The sequence below is a fragment of the Carlito syrichta genome, unplaced genomic scaffold (genome assembly GCF_000164805.1).
Source record: "Carlito syrichta isolate Samal-C Ts95f unplaced genomic scaffold, Tarsius_syrichta-2.0.1 Scaffold314306, whole genome shotgun sequence".
NCBI classification, from domain to species: domain Eukaryota; kingdom Metazoa; phylum Chordata; class Mammalia; order Primates; family Tarsiidae; genus Carlito; species Carlito syrichta.
Genome location: NW_007258402.1, coordinates 1,051,196 through 1,071,494, shown reverse-complemented (window position 1 = coordinate 1,071,494; position 20,299 = coordinate 1,051,196). Strand labels below are relative to the sequence as shown.

The 20,299-nt window shown below is 48.9% G+C and overlaps 1 protein-coding gene across 2 annotated transcripts in view; it reads left to right on the top strand.

Annotated features, from left to right (window-relative positions):
* CLEC3B (C-type lectin domain family 3 member B) overlaps positions 1 to 8,728 on the top strand; it is a 10,145-nt gene extending 1,417 nt beyond the window's left edge. The window contains exons 2-3 of one of the 2 annotated variants that reach the window (XM_008071398.2): positions 3,572 to 3,670; positions 8,195 to 8,728. In XM_008071398.2, coding sequence (XP_008069589.1) covers positions 3,572 to 3,670; positions 8,195 to 8,595 — 500 coding nt within the window. In that variant the 3' untranslated portion in view covers positions 8,596 to 8,728. The remainder of the gene's footprint in view (positions 1 to 3,571; positions 3,671 to 8,194) is intronic. The other variant, XM_021719210.1, reaches the window with a different exon arrangement.
* The last annotated feature ends 11,571 nt before the right edge of the window (positions 8,729 to 20,299 follow it).

Genomic DNA, 20,299 nt, shown 5'->3' with positions numbered 1-20,299 from the left:
GGCTACTCGGAAGGCTGAGGCGGAAAGATTGCCGGAGCCCAGCAGGTCGAGGCTGTGGTGGCCGGAAGCGGCCACTGCGCTCCAATCTGGGTGACAGAGTGAGACTCCAACTCAAAAAAAAAAGAATACATATTTACTTGTATATGCATATACTATTTCTGGAAGGATTCACAAGAGTTAGTAACAGTGATTACCTCTGGGAAGGAAAGCTAAGGTTCTGGGGGCAGTCTCAGTTGGGAGAGAGACTTTAACTTGAACTGTTTGGATTTCAGAAAATGATATGCATATATTACCTTCTGCAAAATATTCATTTAAAGAGAGAAGACAATACCGCGCATGGTTATGTCTACGAGCCTTAGTCAGAATTGCCACCAAGGGACACTCTTTGTAAAAGATGCAGCTCCAAAGGCAGATGATAGAATTTTTTTTTTTTTTTTTTTTTTTTTTTTGAGTTGGAGTCTCACTCTGTCACCCAGACTGGGGTGCAGTGGCTGCTCCCGGCCACTGCAGCCTTGACCTGCTGGGCTCCAGCGATCCTTCCGCCTTAACCTTCCAAGTAGCCGGAATTACAGGCATGCGCTACCACACCCGGCTGATTTTTTGATTTATTGTAAAAATGAGGTCGCTCTGCCCAGGCGGGTCTCGAACCCGCGGGCTCAGGCAATCCCCTCACCTCAGCCTCCCAAAGGTGCGGGATTACAGGCTGAGTCACCGAGCCCGGCTAGATAATAGGATTTTTGTGTGTAGAAAATAATTGCCTATTTCTCGGGTTCAGTATATATTCAATTATGCAAATCTTGGATTCAAGCATGTAAAAAAAGAGAGGGTCTGAGCCCACGATGCCTTGGTCCTCTCCAGTTGTTATGCTCAAACCCTACATGGGCTCCATGGAAGGCTCCCTGGAGTGCTAGAGCTCTGGAAGTCTGCAGAACAGCCTTTCAGCCCCTGGCTCTCACAAAAACCCACTTCAGTGTTCCAACTCAGCTCAGGGTTTCTTCCTTCCATCCACTTACACAACAAATGCACGTGGTGCTCTTTCTCCATGTAGAGACCAATATATATGCTGGACACAACAGCAGAGAAATGTGATCCCTGCTCTCAGGACATGAATGGTGGTGGTTCTCATCAGGTATCAGCATCATCTGGGGGATACATTCAAATCCAGGTGCCTGGGCCCCAGTCCCACAGATGCTGGTTCAGGCATCTTGGTAGGTCCTGGCATCTGCCTTTTCCACAAGTCTCCAGGAATCCCTAGGAGCAGCCAGGATTGAGAATCCCAGGAACAATCTAGTGATAGGGCTGGTGCCCCCAAATTGGGAGGAAGTCCAGAGGAGAGATGGCCATGCCTAAGGAGAACACTTGGTTCTTGGGCCAAGAGGTGGAGAGCACATTGGCAGGTCTGGCAAAGGGAGGGAAGGACAGCCTGTGCCAAGCCCTCATCCTGGCCCCCAGGTGGGATGAGTCCAGAGAACTTCCGGGAGCTCATCTGTTCCTGGGGTCACATGGCCATACCTGGTGGGAAGACCAAGAGGCAGGATGGCCTCACAGGGATTACAGGCCCTCAGAACAGGACCTGGGGATCCAGAGGACATCCATTCCAATAACCACACATCAGGATTCTGGGGGTCAAAGACAGAGGGGCAGTACAAGGACCTCATGACTACTAACCCAGGGCAGTAGAGACGCCTCCTACTCCCACACCTTCTTTGCTTGAAAATAATTCTATTAGCTTCTTGCTCCTTGGCCAGTCCCTGGAGGACACTTTGGACATATGGGCACCTCTGAGCAAATTACAAAAGCAACCCTTTCTGAACTGATAAATTATAGAAAGGCACCCTTTTTTTCTGTTCTGGACCAGCATACCCAGGGCAAGGCTTAGGAGCTAGACACGAGCCTTCATTTGTCCCCTCGGCAGACTGCCCTTGTGCAGTGCCCAGCTTACATAGCCTTTCATGGTACCCTATGCTGGTGCATCATGTGACTGGGTACAGAGCTGCTGTGAACCAGATGAGGCAGAGGCCCTATGGGAGGCACGCATAACCCTAGGCGATTTGCCAGCCCAAACCCTCCCTTTTTTGTCTAGCTCATCTGGGGGTTATTTTCCTCATATTTGATAAGTTACAGCCCTGATTTCTACACATACAAGTATGTGATTCCCCTGCAAAGGCGCCTTATGGGTGGACAGAGGTTCTGATCTCACTCCTCACAAATGTGGATTCATGGGGCACAGCCAAATGAATGAAGCCAAGCTGAGTGCAGCCTTTCCTGAAGCCCTGGGCTTTCAGAAACACTATTTCCCGGAGCCCTCAAGTTACACACACATAGAAACATGTTTCCTTACTTGCCCTGGTGACTCCCACATAACTGGTTCCCAGCAGGACGGCACCTGTTAGGGGTCTGTGTGTTAGGAGTCTGTTGTGAAGGTGAGGAGGGGCACAGCTTCGGAACTGTGTGGACATGGGCTTCAGGCCAACCCTGCCAACTGCTGGCTCTGCCATCAAAGGCGAGCTGCCTCAAGCTGGCCTCAGTTTCCTCGTCTGTGAAATGGTGGTGGCGTAGAAGGCATATTACCAGGGTCATAGGGTTGGTTATGAGACCACATGGGATGGCATATGGAAAGGTTGAGCCCAGAGCCAGGCCCACTCCATGAAAGTGCCAAGCCTGGGTTCCTCCTGCCTTCACGTTCTTGATGGCTATGATAGGCACACACTTGGCCAAGCACTGAGCTAGGTGGTCTCCTGCTTCGTTTCTCTTTGTCTCCTCCAAAATCCTCTGAGGTGGGGCTTTTATCCTCCACTTTGTACATGAGGAAACCATTCAGAGAGGCTGAGCAGCTGACCCAGGCCTCCTGTGGCTGTGGGTTCTCTGAGCCTAGGCACATGCTTGCTTACTGTGCCACCCTGGCCTCTGACTGGAGGGCCTGCCCTGCTGCTCTGTCTCCTGTTCCTCCAGCTTGGAGCTCTTGAGCGCTCCTGGTCTTGCTGCCTGTGCTCTGTTCTCTGGAGCTGAGAGGGTGGCTGGATAGTTGGAGGTCATTGAAGGGTCTGCCTGCACGCCCTGCCCCAAACCCTGCTAATCCCAGCCCCACCTACTCCCCTGCAAAACTCCTACACAAATACAGCACAGGGCTCATGTCAGCAGTAGCAAGTTAAGGGTGCCCCCCACACACACACACAGCAGAAGGAAAATCACGAGTGATTAATCAGGTGACTGCCAGCAGAAATACAGCAAATTTCCCAGGAGCTCCTCCACTCAGTTAGCCTCTGCAGCCCTAGGCAGGGGGCTTCACAGCCCTATGTGTCTCTCTAAATCATCCTTACCATGCTGAGGAGGGATTGATCCTCCCCATTTTAAAGATAGGGCAACTAGCCAGGCATGGTGGCTCACACCTATAATCTCAGCACTTTGAGAGGCCAAGGTGGGAGGATTGCTTGAGGCCAGGAAGTATCCCAAGCTGTCACGTTGATATCTTGTCCCTTTGTGGCGGTAGAGTCCTCCCTGCCCAGTCCCTGCCCCACCCCAACTTCTACTCTACTGTCTTCCTCACATATTTCTTCCTGCTTCATCCTAGATGCTGTGGGCCCGAAGATGCTTGAGGAGATCAAGAGCCGGCTGGACAACCTGGCCCAGGAGGTGGCCCTGCTGAAGGAGCAGCAGGCTCTGCAGACGGGTGAGTGCAGGTCTTGGCCTCTCTGGGCTGGGGCGCCTGAGAGAAGGGCCCAGGTCAGCAGCCAGCAAAGTGCCTCTCGCCTCTAGCCAGCACCAGGACCCAGCTCCGTTAGACCAGGCCTGTAAGCAGGACACCAGGGAAACAGGGAGTCCCAGCCAGCTTCCTCTTGGAGAGATTCCCTGACTGTAAAATCTACCCAGGTGTGCACAGCCAAATCTCTGGTCACAACTAGATGGTGTGGAAATGGAGCTATCCCAGGAGGATAAAAGTCTCTTCAACAAGAATCTGTTACCACATACCAGAAGCGTGACCCCTGGAACACTCTGTGGGGCAGAAATAGTGGCCCACCCTAACAAAGTTGCCAGAATCTCCTCCACTCAGCTAGCCCCTGCAGTCCAAGGCAGCTTCACAGCCCTGTGTGTCTCTCTAAATCACCCTTACCATGCTGAGGAGGGATTGATCCCTCCCATTTTAAAGATAGGGCAACTGGCCAGGCATGGTGGCTCACATCTGTAGCTCCAGCACTTTCCCAAGGCAGGAGGATTGCTTGAGGCCAGAGTTCAAGACCAGCCTGGGCAATACAGCAAGACACCATCTCTACAAAAAAAAAGAGAAAGAAGATGGGAGCTGAAGCACAGAGGTGCAGAACCTGGCCCATGTTTACCCGGTCAGTTAGTTGGTTAGGGGCAGAGCAGAATTTGAACAAAAGCAGCCTGCCCCAGGCCACGCTGGGTATCATGACAGCCAGGCTCTGGTGTTCCTGGCTCTGCACTAACCAGCGGAGTGAGGATACACAAAACCACAAAGCTGTGGGCCTGGGGGCACGATGAGGCTGCATCTACCTCCCAGCACTGTCTGGCCAGCTGACCTGCCAACCAGCTCCCCTTTCCACTATGTTCCCACCATGTTTGTGTCCATTTTCCACATGCCTCAGACCCACCTACTCCACATAACCTTGCCCTCCATCCCACGGGGAACACAGACCCACCCTCGTGGTTACCATGGACACATGGGCTTGCTACCCACTTGGCACTATTTCAGTGCTTGATGCATGTTAACTAATTCACAGCACACCTACACGATGGGCCTGCTCTAATGTCCTCTCCCCCACTGTCCACTGAGAAGCTGAGGAAGCTGCAGGGCAGAGCCTCTCTTAGTTCTGTGATGCTGCCTCTCAAGTTGTCAGCTGGAAATCACCTTGATTCCTCCTTAGCAAAGCTACAAATCTCCCTGCACTCACAGCTATCCTCTCATCTGTCGCTTGTGACCAGGGCACACTCATCTGCAAGGCCCTCCCCTCCTGCCTCCTCAGACATCCAAGATCCTTCTCACTGGGCAGTTTTTACACACTCTCTTCCACTCAGATCCTTTCCTTCAGCATTCACAGTGGCCATCCCACAGGGCCTTTGCACACACTGTTCTGACAGCCTGAATTGCTCCCCCAAGATCCACCTGGTAAATGCCTCTAGTATCACCTTCTCAGGAGTCTCTAATCCCTCATCTCAATCAGAGATACTCTGGTATCAGTTCTCGCAGAATAATGAGCTTTCTTTTATCACGCTTATCATATTTGTAATGATATATGTTGATTTATGTCTGCCTCCTCTACTAAGACTGTAGGGGCCACGTTTGCTTTCAATTGCCTTGCCTCTCCCACCACCTTACCCATCAAAGCACCTGCCGCATATCAACCCAGCAAATCTTACTGAGGGAAGGATGAACACATGGCTTTGGGTAGCTTGCTTTAACATGGCAGGTGGGAAAAGAGGCCTCTCGAAAGGGAGCAACTCCAGAGATATTTTTGACTTCAAGTAATAGAAAACCTAACAGTGGCTTAAACAAAAAGTGACTCTGCAAATAGGTAGCTGTAAGCTTTTGTTCAGAAACTTCACTTCATGGTCCCAAGATGGCCGCCCCAACTCCAGGCATTATGAGCGCATTCAGGGCAAAAAGGAGAAAGGGTGGTCCTGCCATATCAATCCCATTTATCAGGGAAGTAAGTCTTCCACTTCCATCCTATTGACCAGAACTCAATCATATGGTCACCTATAGCTTTAAAAGCACACGAGAATGCAAGAATGTAGCTTTTGCAGCTTCTATAATGGAGGTGGACAAGAAGAAGGGAGTTGGGAAACAACACTGTCTGCCACAGAGGGACTTTTTAGAAAGAGCAGTGTCGCTCTGGGCTCTCAGTTCCCTCAGCTGCAAAGTAGGCATGGGGTAGATTTGCAAGGATAGCTCTAAGGTCTCTCTCATGTCTAAGCTATGTGCTGTGCAAAGTCACCCAGGTGTCATTTGCCCCCTTGAGGTGAGTTAAAGAGAAAGGACCTCCCCCCCGCACGAAGTTCATGACATATGGAGGCCCAGAGTCCCCTCCTCCACGTCTGCTGATTCCCAGGAAGCCTTCTGGCTTTCTGAGGGAGATTTCCTGCTTAATGTTCTCTCTGTAGTACCACAACCCATGGATTACTTTGTCGGCAAACCCCCGAAGGCATCCCTGAGGTCCGTTGACTTAACCAAAGGGTGGAGGAATCAGGGGTCAGGGGAGGCGACACTTCCCTTCCCCAGCCAGCACACACATGGGAGGTACCTGCCTGACATGTCTCTGCCAGACATGAGGAGACAGAGGTGACCGGCCAGAGTCCTGCTCTCAGGGAGCTGCGGTATATTCAGGGAATCACCTGAGCCCTTAAAGGACATGTAGGAATTACAGAAGATTAAGAGGGACTGAGTCTAGTCAGAGAGCAGGACAGGAGCAGTGGTATGGAGGGGCCTAGTGTGAATCAACAGGATGGTGACTAGACCTGGGCAACACAACGTGAGCAGCGATGATAGCATCATAAGGCGCACTGCCGGAGGAACCAAGCGTGCTGGTGGGGGGCTGCGGGAGGGCTCACAGCAAGCCAGTCTGAGTAGAGGGCCCACAGGAAGTCATCAGAGGGAGCAGGATCAGCATCTGTGGGAGGGAAGGGACCAGGGGAAGCAGGAGTGGGCAGAGGGAGGCAATCCAACTGCACTATGGGCTCTGTGAACGCCTCGGTGAATGGCAGAGGGACCCTTGATGATGGGATGCCCCACCAGGGTTGTTCTGTGTTGGGGAAAGAGGGCTCACTGGTCAGTCACTGGTGCAGGCTGCTCTGGGGGTGGGGGAACAGCCTTGGGAGAAGGGGGCTGGCTTCTGCTGAGGCAGGTAGCCCTCAGAGGGGGCTGGGGTCTGACTTTCTGCAGCACTCCTACCAGCCAGAGGGGTAAGTCTTTTGTTCCCAATAGGGGTCTAGGCTGTGTGTCACCATGTCCCAGGAAGGAAAGGCAATGAAGTTTGCTTGGCTAAGCTGCAGGATAGCACAAAGTAGAGTGGTTGACTTGGGACAGAGCCTGCAGGCAGATGCCTCTGTAATGCTTCAGGCCCTATGTGGAGAGCCCTCAGAGGTGGGGACATGGAGACACTGCTCCATTGATATTTGTTGAGTGGATGGAAGTAACTGAGTGAGCGGGTGAGTGTCCGGGATAGGGTGGAGTGAAGGGCAGAGCCTCCAACATTTGCATTGTGAGCAGTAAGAGGACAAATGGAGACATGCACCCCCTCTGTCTAGATATTTCTTCCCATGGAAATCTTTAGTAAAGGGCGAAAGATTTACATGATCTGGAGAGAAAAGAGTATGTCTAGAAATTTCAGTTAGAAATCAAGCTAAAAAAAACCAAACTGATGAACAAAAGCACACTCTATCCTCCTAATACGACCACATAAGTACCTTCATCAAGCCTTTGAGGCCAGGTTCAAACTGAGAACTCGTGGACTTCTGAATACCCTGCCTGAAAATCAGCCCTGGCACCCTGCCTGTGCCCTGTTCTTCCTGTCTTCTCATCTGTCTGAAGGCTCTTGTCTCACCTCCTTCCTCCCAGTCCTACCTGACTAGCCCTTGAAGAATTCACTGAAGAAGCGCCCTGTCCTCGTTTGATCTTAGAGAAGGGTGTAGCCAGAGGAGGACCAGGACAGTTGATTCTGGCTAGTCTCCCTGAGAAGCTGACTCTGAGATGGAGTTAATTTATTAGGGAGAGCCTGGGATCTACACCTGTGGAGGGAGGGGACGGAAGCTGGAGCCGGCAGAAGGAGGGCTGAGCTGTGGTGCAGGCCTACCCCACAGGTGCCCCAAGACTGAAGGGGCCCTCCCAAGTTGTCCTGCCTTGGCTTTCACCTTCACACACCCCTCTAGCGCTGGAGGTGGAGGCCTGGGAAAGGGTGTGATGTGGGCTGGGCACTTCTGCAGCTCGAGGTAGACCTTGCTCCCAGCAGCGCAAGCACCAAGACTTCCAGTGGGGATCTGGGCCTGCACTGCAATGCCCACCACAGCAGGGTGCTCAAAGGAGGGACAAGGGTCAGGGCCCCTCCCGCCTGGTCCTAGGGGTTGTCCAGGACCTAGAGTTCAACGGGGTGGGATGGAGGACAGTAGACTGGGCAGTTAGCTGGCTCTTCGGCCTGGGGACTGGCAGACCTTCGGTGACAGCCATTTCTCCCCCTCCCAGTCTGCCTGAAGGGCATCAAGGTGCACATGAAATGCTTCCTGGCCTTCACCCAGACGAAGACCTTCCACGAGGCCAGCGAGGACTGCATCTCGCGCGGAGGCACCCTCGGCACGCCGCACACGGGCACGGAGAACGACGCCCTGTACGAGTACCTGCGCCAGAGCGTGGGTAACGAGGCCGAGATCTGGCTGGGCCTCAACGACATGGCGACAGAGGGCACCTGGGTGGACATGACCGGCGGCCGCATCGCCTACAAGAACTGGGAGACGGAGATCACCGCGCAGCCGGATGGCGGCAAGGCCGAGAACTGCGCTGCCCTGGCGGGCGCGGCCAACGGCAAGTGGTTCGACAAGCGCTGCCGCGACCAGCTGCCCTACATCTGCCAGTTTGGGATCGTGTAGCCAGAGGGGGTGGGGCTGAGAGGGCCGGGCCGGCGGGGAGGGGACTTGGGGAGGGCCGGGGTCGTGGGAGCCGGGCGAAGGTCGCGCTTGGAGCCTCCTTTCGCAAATAAAGTTGGTGCAGCTTCGCGGGAGGCGCTGCGGTCTGTGCAGGGAGGCAGGGAGGAGATTCCAGGAGCCTGTCCCCAAAGCCTCCTCCGCCTTGAGGAAGATGCCGGGAGCAAGATGCCGGGAGCCTGGCCTCAACGACCCCTCCGCGGTGAAGGAGGAGATTCCAGGACCTTGGCCCCAAAGCCCCCGCCAACTTGAAGGGGATTCCGGAAGCCTGACCCCAAAGACCCTTCCCTGGTAAAGGAGGAGATTCAGGAACCTGGCCCCCAAACCCCCTCCGCGGTGGAGGAGGAGATTCCAGGAGTTTGGCCCCAAATTCCCTTCCGACTTGAAGGAGGGCATTCTGGGAGCCTGACTCCAATGACCCCTCTGCCTTGAAGAAGATTCCAGCATCCTAACCCCAAGCCCCTCCGTGGTAAAGGGGGAGATTCCGGGAGCCAGGCCCCAAAGCCCCCTCCATGTCGAAGAGGGAAATTCCAGAACCCTGGCTCCAAAGCCCTCTCTGCAGCCAGGGAGGAAATTCTGGGAGCCTGACCCTAAATTCCCATCCACGTTCAAGGGAGAGGTTCTGGGATCCTGGTCCCGAAGCCCCCTCCACGGTCAAGGGGGAGATTCCTGGAGCTTGGCCCAAAAGCCCCCTCTGTATTGAAGAGGGAGATTCAGAAGCCTGACCCCAAAGTACCCTCCGAGTTAAAGGGGGCATTCTAGGAGCCTAATCCTGAAGCCTCCCCCGAATTGAAGGAGGAGATTCTGGGAACCCGGTCCCAAATCCCCCTCTTGTGTTGAAGGAGGGGAACTCCAGGAGCCAGACCCCGTAGCCCCCTCCTCGGTCAAGGAGGCGAGAAGGGAGATGGTGAAGGAAGGTGACCCGGGCACTCTTTGTAACATGAACAGATTCTCAACAGGAGGATGGGAATAAGAGGAGGAATTAGGGGAGGGAGGAGGAAGGGTAAGGGAGGGAGAGAATGCTGGCCTGCTGCATAAGTACAGCACAGTTATCAAAGTCGGGAAATTAACTCGGATATGACATTGTTGTCTAAGTTATGGCCCCTATTCAAGTCCCAGCCTTCTCTGTAGAATCCGCCACCATCTGTAGGAATGCAGCATCTCTACCCCACTTCCAGGGGAGAAGGGGATCCCCCACCTCACCCCTCCTGCTGAGGCTATATTTCTGGGATTCACTGGCCTGCTGAGTCCTGCTGGGGGGTGGGCAAGAGTGGGGAGCCCACAGGGGAGATTCGCATTCCTCTCCTTCCTCAACATTTCCCCGGAGTTGGTCCAGGAGCCAAATATGACACCACCATGTGACCAGTGTGTCCCCTTCCTTCCTGCTCTTCACAGAAAGTCAGTCAGGGGCCCACATTACTCCATCTTAGCAATGACAGCTGCCACTTATTGAGCTGACCATTGTGAACTTTAAATATGTTGACTTATTTAACTTACCCACCCAAGACGAGACATGCTATTATTACCATTTACAGAAAAGGAAGTCAAAGCTCAGGAAGGTCCAGTGACTTTCAGTTATCACAAAGCTAGTGTGTAACGGAACCAGGATCTAACCCAGAGCTGATTCAAAGGCCCTGGCCTTTCCACCGCACTGCCATGCTTGCTTCTTGTGACTGGAGAGCTCCTGAAATACAGCATCAGTGAAATGGCCTAGTGTTCCCCAAAGGCTACTAGCCAGCTCCCGGCATGACCTGGACCATCCATCCATTGTAAGCCCAGCTCTAGTGACACCTCCTAGACATCCTCCTTACCCATCGGCCATGGCCATCGCTGTCTGGACTTCTGGAGTACTGACTCTCTCTAGCTGTCTTTTAGAGTATCTTTCATTTGGTAATAAACCAATGATAGTTTGATCGAGGGGGATGGAGCCTTTGGGGGAGGCAGCTTGTAATGAACTGTGTATGTACCTCATACCAGGCAGTCTGTTCCTCATTGTCATAGAAAGCATCTTGTAGCCAGGCTCGGTGGCTCAGCCTGTAATCCCGCGCCTTTGGGAGGCTGAGGTGAGCGGATTGCCTGAGCCCGCGGGTTCGAGACCCGCCTGGGCAGCGAGACCTCATCTCTACAATAAATCAAAAAAATCAGCCGGGCGTGGTAGCGCATGCCTGTAATTCCGGCTACTCGGAAGGCTGAGGCGGAAGGATCGCCGGAGCCCAGCAGGTCGAGGCTGTGGTGGCTGGGAGCAGCCACTGCACTCCAGTCTGGACGACAGAGTGAGACTCCAACTCAAAAAAAAAAAAAAAAAAAAAGAAAGCATCTTGTGAAGTTAAGCCATTATGGCAGGAGGTGATGTGATCCCTTGGTGTAAGTGCAGAAACTGAGACTCAGTAGGATGATGAGGAATGTTCAAGATGGGCCAACTAGCAAGAGACAAAGCTGGGACTCAAATCTACGTCTTGTAACTTGGAGTCCTGGATTCTTTTTACCCCCATGTAGCTTTCTAGCAGGATGGAGGTGACCAGGGGCGGGTGTTTCAAAGTTCCTGAAATGTGTGACTGCCCACAAGAGGGCACCCAGGCCTCTGCGTGTGAGCATGGGACCAGGTGGCGAGGCAGCTGCGGTGGTGCCCCTGGGACAGCGGCCATCATTGCCTGCTTCCAGCAGCAGGTGGCAGTGTGGGCAAGAGAATCATTACCCACCTTTCATCAGCCTCGACCTCTCTTGTATTTGGAAAACTGAGATTTGCACACTTCAGACTGGGTACTCCTGTCCTCCAATCTTCTCTTTATTTTTCAAATTTGGTATTTTTCTTATCATAAATTTTTTGGCATTAATTTTGATTTTTAAAAGTTGCATTCAAAAGTTGTGGGATGTCACTTTAAAATTGTACCCCAGGTAAGTACCTCACTCACCTCACTAGTCCCTGCCCTGCCTCAGAGGCACACATTTTGGAGAATTTTCCAGAATTTATACAAATAACAATAGTTTTAAAGGACTCACTTCCTATCACTCTTTACTTTTGACTCTGCTACAATCGAGCCACCTGGGTTTAGGCATAGGGTGGGGGCCTGCTTTTTTATCTCCTTTTTCACAATCAGGCTTTTTCCCTCTTTACAGAAGAAAGGCCAACTCCTCCACCCTTCAATGATCTTGCTATGGTAGGTTGCCGTGGTGTGTAAAGAACTTCAGGGATACCAACCAAAAGGACAATTTGAAATATTGGTCTAGGTATTGAGCAAGTAAAAGACCAGGTTAAAAGTCTCTTGCAGATGTAGTGGTTTCCAATTTTTTGCCCTTTAATAACCTTAGAGAAGAGCTTAATCAAGATGTCAGCTGATACAAAATAATTTCCAATGACAAACACTTTTGACCTGTACCTCTGAAGCTCAAGTATTAAGTGACATCACTGTAACATAACTCTTTTCAGTCTCACCAACTTACTTAGTCTGATCAAGGTTTCTTAACATTTACAATTCTAAAAATAAAAAATAGAAATAATACTGATACTGAATCCTGCTTCATTCTAGGATACATGAACTAATTTTTAAAAACCCATTCATCTAATTAAGAGAATTGTGTTTAAGCATATTTATAAAAATATATAATAGAACTGTGATGCTTTGATTAGTTGTGTATTAATGGCAATTGTATTGGGAGAATCGTAACAAAATAAATTTGAGGGGCACTGGCCTAAACCCTTCTCTAAGAACACTGCTGCCCTCAGCATTTGTGAGGACGGCTGAGCAGGAGGTGGAAGTTTCTGTGAAGGCTCTTTCTGTCAGCTTGATTGTCCCTGACATGTGGGAGCCATGCATGCGCTCAAGCCTAGTTGAACCTTGCTCTCTCCACCTTGCCCTGTCACCTCTGCTGTTCCTGTTCCCATATGGCCATTCCTTCAGCTTCCTTACTCTAACCCATCCCAGCCAATGGGAGAAAGAGCTGGAAGGAAGTATGGGGGTACCCTGGAGACCTGGGGCTGGTCCTGGCAGCACTGGCTGTGGAACACTGGAAAAGGCCCGTGGGGCATCTCGGCCCCCAAATTCTTCATCTGCAAAGTGAGTTTTAGACTAGATGATCCCTAAGACTCCTGAGTCCAGGATTCTACCCAACTGTCCTCAGGAATGTTTTTGTAGAATCCTTTCCAGATAAGAGAGCTATTTGGTGGCTGTTTCCTCTGCCAAGCAAGGCTCATCCCCTGTACTGACCATCTTATTGTCTGCAGTGGCCATCGGCCGTTGCTAATGTGTATCAAATGTGTTCTGATTGAGATGCCTGGTGGACACCACCACGTAGAAGTCCTTAGGGCACCTATATCAATATGTCCCAAAGGTGACTCAGTGTCTTCCCACTCAAGTCACCATCTCCATGAAGGTCTCCTCTTCTTCAGTTCACCATCTCCATGAGGGCCTCACTTACCCAGTCGCCCAAGCCCCAAAGCTGTGGGGCATTAAAGTTGACTCAAATGTCTGTCTTGAGACTTGATACTTGAGATCCAAATAATTACCAGGACTCTATGGTTTTGCCTCCCAAGGAGCCCTCTGATCTGTTCCCTCTTCTGTTTTATTGCTGCTTGACTCCGGTCTCCAGTTTAAACCATCACAAATAACATTCTTCCTGGCTTCACAACTTCCCCCACATTTCTGGGTTGTGTACTACAAGGTGAGGAGCAGACCATCCGTTGGGGACTACGATGATTCAGGCTTGGGATCACTCTGTCTGAGGCTGTTTCCCCATTTGTATAGTAGGCGCATCACCTCTTCATGTTGCTGTTGTGGACTAACCCTATCTAAAGGCTCTGTCATACTCCTTGGCACACAATAATGAAGATGTGAAACAGTGGTCCTGTATGAAAAGCTTTGGAAACAAAACTACCCTACAGAAAAGATAATTAAAGGTAATAAAAGCCATGGCCTTTACCTGGATAGGAAAAAACACAGTGAGTTCAGCTGTTACCTAGTTTTTTTTCCTCTTAAAACCATAACTCTGGCTGCATAACCACTAGTTACATGACAGGAAAAGGCTGGTTCAAGCCCTGATTGCAGCTGACCCATGGAAAGTGATTTTTCTTCCCACCCACATACATTCATGTCCATGCTTAGTCTGAAAACATTGTTCCACTGGTGCATATTTGATGCCTTAGATTCCCAGGTGACAATTCTTTCTTCGATTTTGACTTTGCATAGATACAAAGGAGATATTAATAAAAACAAAACTAGCAATACTTATGTTGACACCAAAGCCCCTTACTATGATGGGCAAAGACCCAGAAATGATCTCATTTAATATTCATAAATCCAGGAGGGAGGTATTACTAAACCGATTTCATAATTGAGGAAAGTGAGGTATAAAGATAACTTTCCTGAGAACATTCAGTGATGGGACTGGAATTTCAGCACAGGTCTGTTGCGTTCCCAAGCCCACATGCCATCTGCTATATACTTTAAGTCCATCCTGAATCTTGAAGAAAGTTTTCAGATTTTCATGATGTGGTTATAAGAGATTTGTAAAGAAGAGTTGACAGTGATGTGTATTGGTGTACATTTGTGATTGGTGGGACAGGATCCTGTAAAAAACACATTCCCCACCTCCACCCTAATTTCCTTAGGGCTAATTCTGAGACTTAACGTTAGGTTCTACCTCACCTGCTTTCAGTGTTGACTCATTTATGAGCATGGTTTATGAGTCTTTCAAGCAGAAAATCATTGGCACAACGTACGGAACAACTAACCCTTTCGTCCACTAGAATGCACTGTTGTTGCATGCAATATGGGAACACAGCTGAGGCAGAAATATCAAAGCAGTCCTTTAGAAGTAGAAATGGAGGGACAGGGAAGTTAAGTGACTACTAGCCAAGGCCTCACAGCTTGCTAGAGAATGAGCCCAAGAGTTTCACTTTCTTCATAGAAAGCAGCTTTGTGCAAACCATTTCTTATAGCTAGCTATTAAGTACTGAATTCCTACCATGTGTCAAGCACTCTGCCTGGAGCCTGCTGTTGGAACAGTTGGCATTTTAAGGAGCTCAGAAACAAAGGGATGGGACTGGTTTTGCCCTCTGAGAGTGGCTCTCCTGTTTTGCAATGTGGTAGGATGATGTTTTTCAGAAGAGGACAGGTATGCTAAACAGTAGATCAACGTCAAGTTGGGAAATTAAGCCTTTCTCTAATTTCTTGGATTTTCTTAATCAGGAAAACCTTAAGCCAGATTACAGTTATTCAACATCAGTGACAGTAGGTCAGGAAGAAACCATAGTTTTGGATTCTAGTTCTGCTACTTTCTAGTCCTGTTGCCCTGGGTGAGTCACAGTCTCTGAACTATGGTTTCTTCATCTGCACGATTTGAAATGGAAGCTGGAGCACTGGAGCTAAGCTCACAGACATGGAAGCAGAACACACATTTCGTAGCCTCTCAATTCACTCATCGCTCATTTATCTGTGGTTACCAGAGTCTCTTCAAACACCTGTGAATTGTTCTCTCCAAGGCTATTGGTGGAGGCAGCAGAGAAGGGTCTAGAATTCACATCTATTAAGCTACCACCCACCCTGCTCCCATAAGCCAGTTCAACTTTCTGGGTGATGAAAGAATGTGTGCTGGAAGGTGAGGAGGAGATCATTCGTTGGGGACACACGGTGACCTAGGCTTGGGATCAATCTGTCTGAGGCTGTTTCCCCATCTGTAGAGTGGATGTGTCGCCTCTTCGTGTTGCTGTTGTGGACTAACCCTATCTAAAGGCTCTGTCCTACTCCTTGGCACACAATTATGAAGATGTAAAACAATGGTCCTATATGAAAAACTTTGGAGCCGGGCTCGGTGGCTCAGCCTGTAATCCTGCGCCTTTGGGAGGCTGAGGTGAGTGGATTGCCTGAGCCTGCGGGTTCGAGACCCGCCTGGGCAGCGAGACCTCATCTCTACAATAAATAAAAAAATCAGCCGGGCATGGTAGTGCGTGCCTGTAATTCCGGCTACTCGGAAGGCTGAGGCGGAAGGATCGCCGGAGCCCAGCAGGTTGAGGCTGCGGTGGCCGGGAGCGGCCACTGCACTCCAGTCTGGGCGACAGAGTGAGACTCCAACTCAAAAAAAAAGAAAAAAGAAAAACTTTGGAAACAAAACTACCCTACATAAAAAATAATAAAAGGTAATAAAAAGCCATGACCTTTACCTGGGTAGAAAAAAAGTACAGTGAGCTCAGCTGTGACCTAGTTGTTGTTTTTTTTTTTTTTTAATACAAGAAAGGTAATTATCTTGGGAAGATAGTCTGGCAATGCAGTTGGCTCTGAGCTAATATGGGATCGAGCCAAATTGAAAGTTAGGTCAGAGCCGGGCTCGGTGGCTCAACTTGTAATCCCGCGCCTTTGGGAGGCTGAGGTAAGTGGATTGCCTGAGCCCCTGGGTTCGAGACCCGCCTGGGCAACTTGGCGAGACCTCATCTCTAAAAAAAAAAAGATAAGAAAGTTAGGTCAGTGATTCTCAGTCCAAGCCAGACATTAAAATCACCTGCATGAAGTACTCTAAAAAATCCCAGCACCCAGGCTGCACTCTAGAACAGTAAAATCAGAACCTCTGGGGAGCAGAATCAAGCAGTGGCAGGTGATTACAAGATGTAGCGGCTGAGAACCTCTGACTCAAGTGAAGCCAGCTGCCTTCCACATTAGGATTTTGGAAGAAACCTATCAGTCCCAGAATCTCTTCTTCCATGGTCTGCCTCAGTAAATTCTTACCACTCTAATCACTGAGCAATGGTACCATACACACTAACCAGGTTTGGTGACAATCAGATTGGTTATTGTCTTATACTGATTTTAACAGGAAGTAGAGCTTGGTCTTGAAGGACTGGGTGTAATCAGTTAATTTCAGTAGAAAGTAGATTTGTTCATCAGTTAGGATTAGATTTAGTTGCATATAGTGACAAATCCAAAATAGCAGGGACTTGAGCCAGACAGAAGTCTTGAGACAGGTCGTCCAATGCTGATCTAGCATCTCCATGGTCGCGAAAGATCTAGGTTCCTTCTCTATTTTCCCACTCTACCATTCTAGTGTGGGGCTTTCATCTTGGCTGCTGGAGCTCCAGTCGTTATGATCTACAGTTCAGAAAGGGAGAATGGGCAAGAAAGGTCTAGTCAGCTTCCTTTAAGAAGCTTTCTCTTTTCCTAATACCTACCTCATAAGGCAGAACATTTTCTAGTGTGTAGTTTCAAGAAAGGCTTAGAAGTGCAATCTTATAAGTAGGCACATTGAAACCTGAATAAAATTAAACTTCTTTAAGAAAGGCAAATGATAGGCAACTAGAAGTTTGTGCCAAAGCCTGAATGTTGGAGGGAGCTAGAAACTAGAAGGCAGAAGAATTAAAAGATCTTGAAGAAAGAATGATCATTCATTCACCTGGGTTCCCAAACACTTGCTGCCATGAATCTTTCAGAAGAGGAGGAAGATTGTTTTCAATTGTGTAGTTGGGTAAAACCCTAGTTCCTTTTCAACAAATTCCTAGTTCCTAAGCATGGTTATCTCAGCCTTTGTTTTTGGGTCAGTCCTCTTTATAGGCCAGTCCTTTTCTTGAAGAGCCTGGACCTAGAAGGGTATTGTATCCCCAGGTGCCTTCCTACCTGCCTGTTCCTGGTTGGCAGAATCATTGATTGCTGGCCCTGAGTTTCTGTGGCAGACCTTGGCTGACCTCTTTGAAACTTTTCCCCCCTGTTCCCAAGGAGTGTTAGTTGTATACTTTTATCACTCATGGTCCCAGCAAGAAACAGAATCCGAGTCAGTTCGAAAGACTGTAATGAGGGAATTGGCTGGGTGAGTTGACTTACACTTGTAATCTCAGCACTTTGGGAGGCTGAAGCAGGAAGATCACTTGAGGCCAGGAGTTAGAGAGCAGCTTAGGCAACATAGTGAGACTGCATCTACAAAAAATGTAAAAATTAGTCAGGCATGGTGGCACACACCTGTAGTTCCAGCTACTCAGGAGACTGAGGCAGGAGGATTACCTGAACCCAGGAGATTGAGGCTACAGTGAGCTATGATCACACCACTGTACTCCAGCCTAGATGACAGAGTGAGACCTCATCTCTAAAAAAAAAAGAGATAGAATTATAGACAATCTTAATTTTATAGAGTTCTGATATGCTTAAATTTTAGTGATCACAGTTTAGTTCAATAACACCAATCTCCTAACAAGATAGTTCAATTTTCAGTTACATTGTTGTATCAGCCGTAAAGTAAAATTTGAGTTGGAGTCTCACTCTATCACCCAGCCTGGAGTGCGGTGGCACACTCCTGGCCACCACAGCCTCAACCTGCTGGTCTCTGGCTATCCTTCTGCCTCAGCCTTCCAAGGAGCTGGAACTACAGGTGTGTGCTACCACGCCCAGCTAATTTTTTATTTATTGTAGAGATGAGGGTTCACCAAGTTGCCCAGATGGGTCTTGAACCCACAGGCTCAGGTAATTCACTCACCTTGGCCTCCCAAAGTGCTAGGATTACAGGCTGAACCACTGAGCCTGACCTGTAAAGTAAAATTTTACTGCTAACTCTTTAGTCCATGCTCCTAACACATGTACAGCAGGATCAGCGACACATCGCATCACCTTTCAAAGTCTGTTGGCGATGAGGCACTATGCACTTCTTATTCAGTTCATCCAGTGAAGTGTGTAGTTGTGTTATTCCTTGTCTTCCAGTGATAAAGTCATTTGACATTTTTCAACTGACTAATAAAGAAGAAAATGCGCCGGGCTCTGTGACTCAGCCTGCAATCCGTGCTTTGGAAAGCCGAGGTGAGTGGATTGCCTGAGCCTGCGGGTTCAAAACCCGCCTGTGCAACTTGGCAAGACCTCATCTCTACAATAAATCAAAAGTTAGCCGGGCGTGGTAGTGTGTGCCTGTAGTTCTGCTACTTAGAAGGCTGAGGCGGAAGGATCGCTGGAGCCTAGCAGGTCAAGGCTGTGATGGCTGGGAGTGTGCCACTGCTCTTTAGTCTGGGTGACAGAATGAGACTACAACTCAAAAAAAAAGAGAAGAAAAGAAAGGAGTATAACAGTTTTTCAAGACATTGAAAGAGATGTTCACTCTATATCAAAAGTTAAGGAAGTGTCAAAGACTCTCCACACTATTCCTAGTAAGAGTTTTTACAAAGAAGACACTTTAATTTTCAATATTTATACCATTTTAAATTAGTGTCTTAATGTCAATTTTTACTACTTCTCTTACTAATAGTAAGATGGTTTAAATGTTTTGGCAAACGTTTTGAAAGGTCATAGAACAACTATAATCTTCCTCATTGATTATGAAGATTGTTTTGCATGGTTTCAGCTTGCACGGCCATTTTACAATCCCACACTGCCATGCAAAGCAAGGACTTCCTATATTTACTGAGATATGGGCACCTTTTGGCAAAATGACAAGGGATATTGGGGCCTTCGGAGGCTAGCCCCAGCAGGAAGCACCCTGTAGGACAGACAGCACAGGGACAAATAGTGCTGCTGGAGCCATAGAGCAGGTCCCATACAATGAGAGTTGTCTGAGTGAAGGACATAGCCACCGACAGAAAATGCAGCCCGGATGGGCATGGTGGCTCACACCTATAATACCAACGCTTTGGGAGGCTGAAATGGGAGGATCGCTTGAGTCTAGGAATTCAAGGCTGCAATGAGTTATGATTGTGCCACTGCATTCCAGCATCAGTGACAGAGTGGGACCCTATCTCAAAAAGAAAAAGAAAAATTTCTACTGAAAGTTCCCCAAACTCAGTAGATTTTAAGCAAGATAGGCTGGGAAAATTCCAAATTACATTCCAAATACAATGATCGAAATGGCAGAGCAGGTATGGGTACTCAGATGTTACCACACAGAAAGCATATTTCTTGGGATCGGAGTGTTCAGTGTGTTACTTTTTGACATGATGGTTTCTGTAACTTACCTAAGGGACTTTTGTGTGAATTTTAGTTATATCTTATAGAAATCTATTGGGGATTTGGGGCATTCATTAAAGCAAAACTTGCCATTTAGATAGGAAATAGAGTGTTATTCTGTAGATTGCTTGATTTCTATGACCCACCATCGGAAGATGACTCTACGTTGCCCTGTTGCTCTGGGGTTAGTTCTGGGATAATCCTCTTAATCTGGGAGTTCTGGTCTCAGAGGTCTCTCCACTAAACCTGTCTAGACTGCTCCTCATGCCCATTGAAGTCACCTGTGCTGCTGGCTTCTGTGCAAGAAGACTGAGAGGAAAGACAGGGCAGAGTGTCAACACCTTACTATTATTGACATTTGGGGTGGGATAATTCTTTGATGCAGGGGCTGTCCTATGCATTGTAGGATATTTTGCAGGATCCCTGACCTCTACCTACTAGATGCCAGAAATACCCCACTCCAGCTGTGATAGTCAAAAATGTCTGCAGACATAGCCAAATGTCCCCCTTGGGGGGGTAAAAGTCACCCCAGCTGAGAAGTTGAGAACCACTGAGGTAGAGGATATATCTTCATAGACTCTCACAGGAAGGTGCCATACAAAATATAGTAGTTGAAGCGGATCTTATTTGTTTGATGCTTCAGATTTCAATTCTGTCACTTAACATGGCATAAGGAAACTATATTTCCCAAACCAAAATTCAGGATGCACTACAAAGGCTTTTTTTTTTTTTTTTGAGTTGGAGTCTCATTC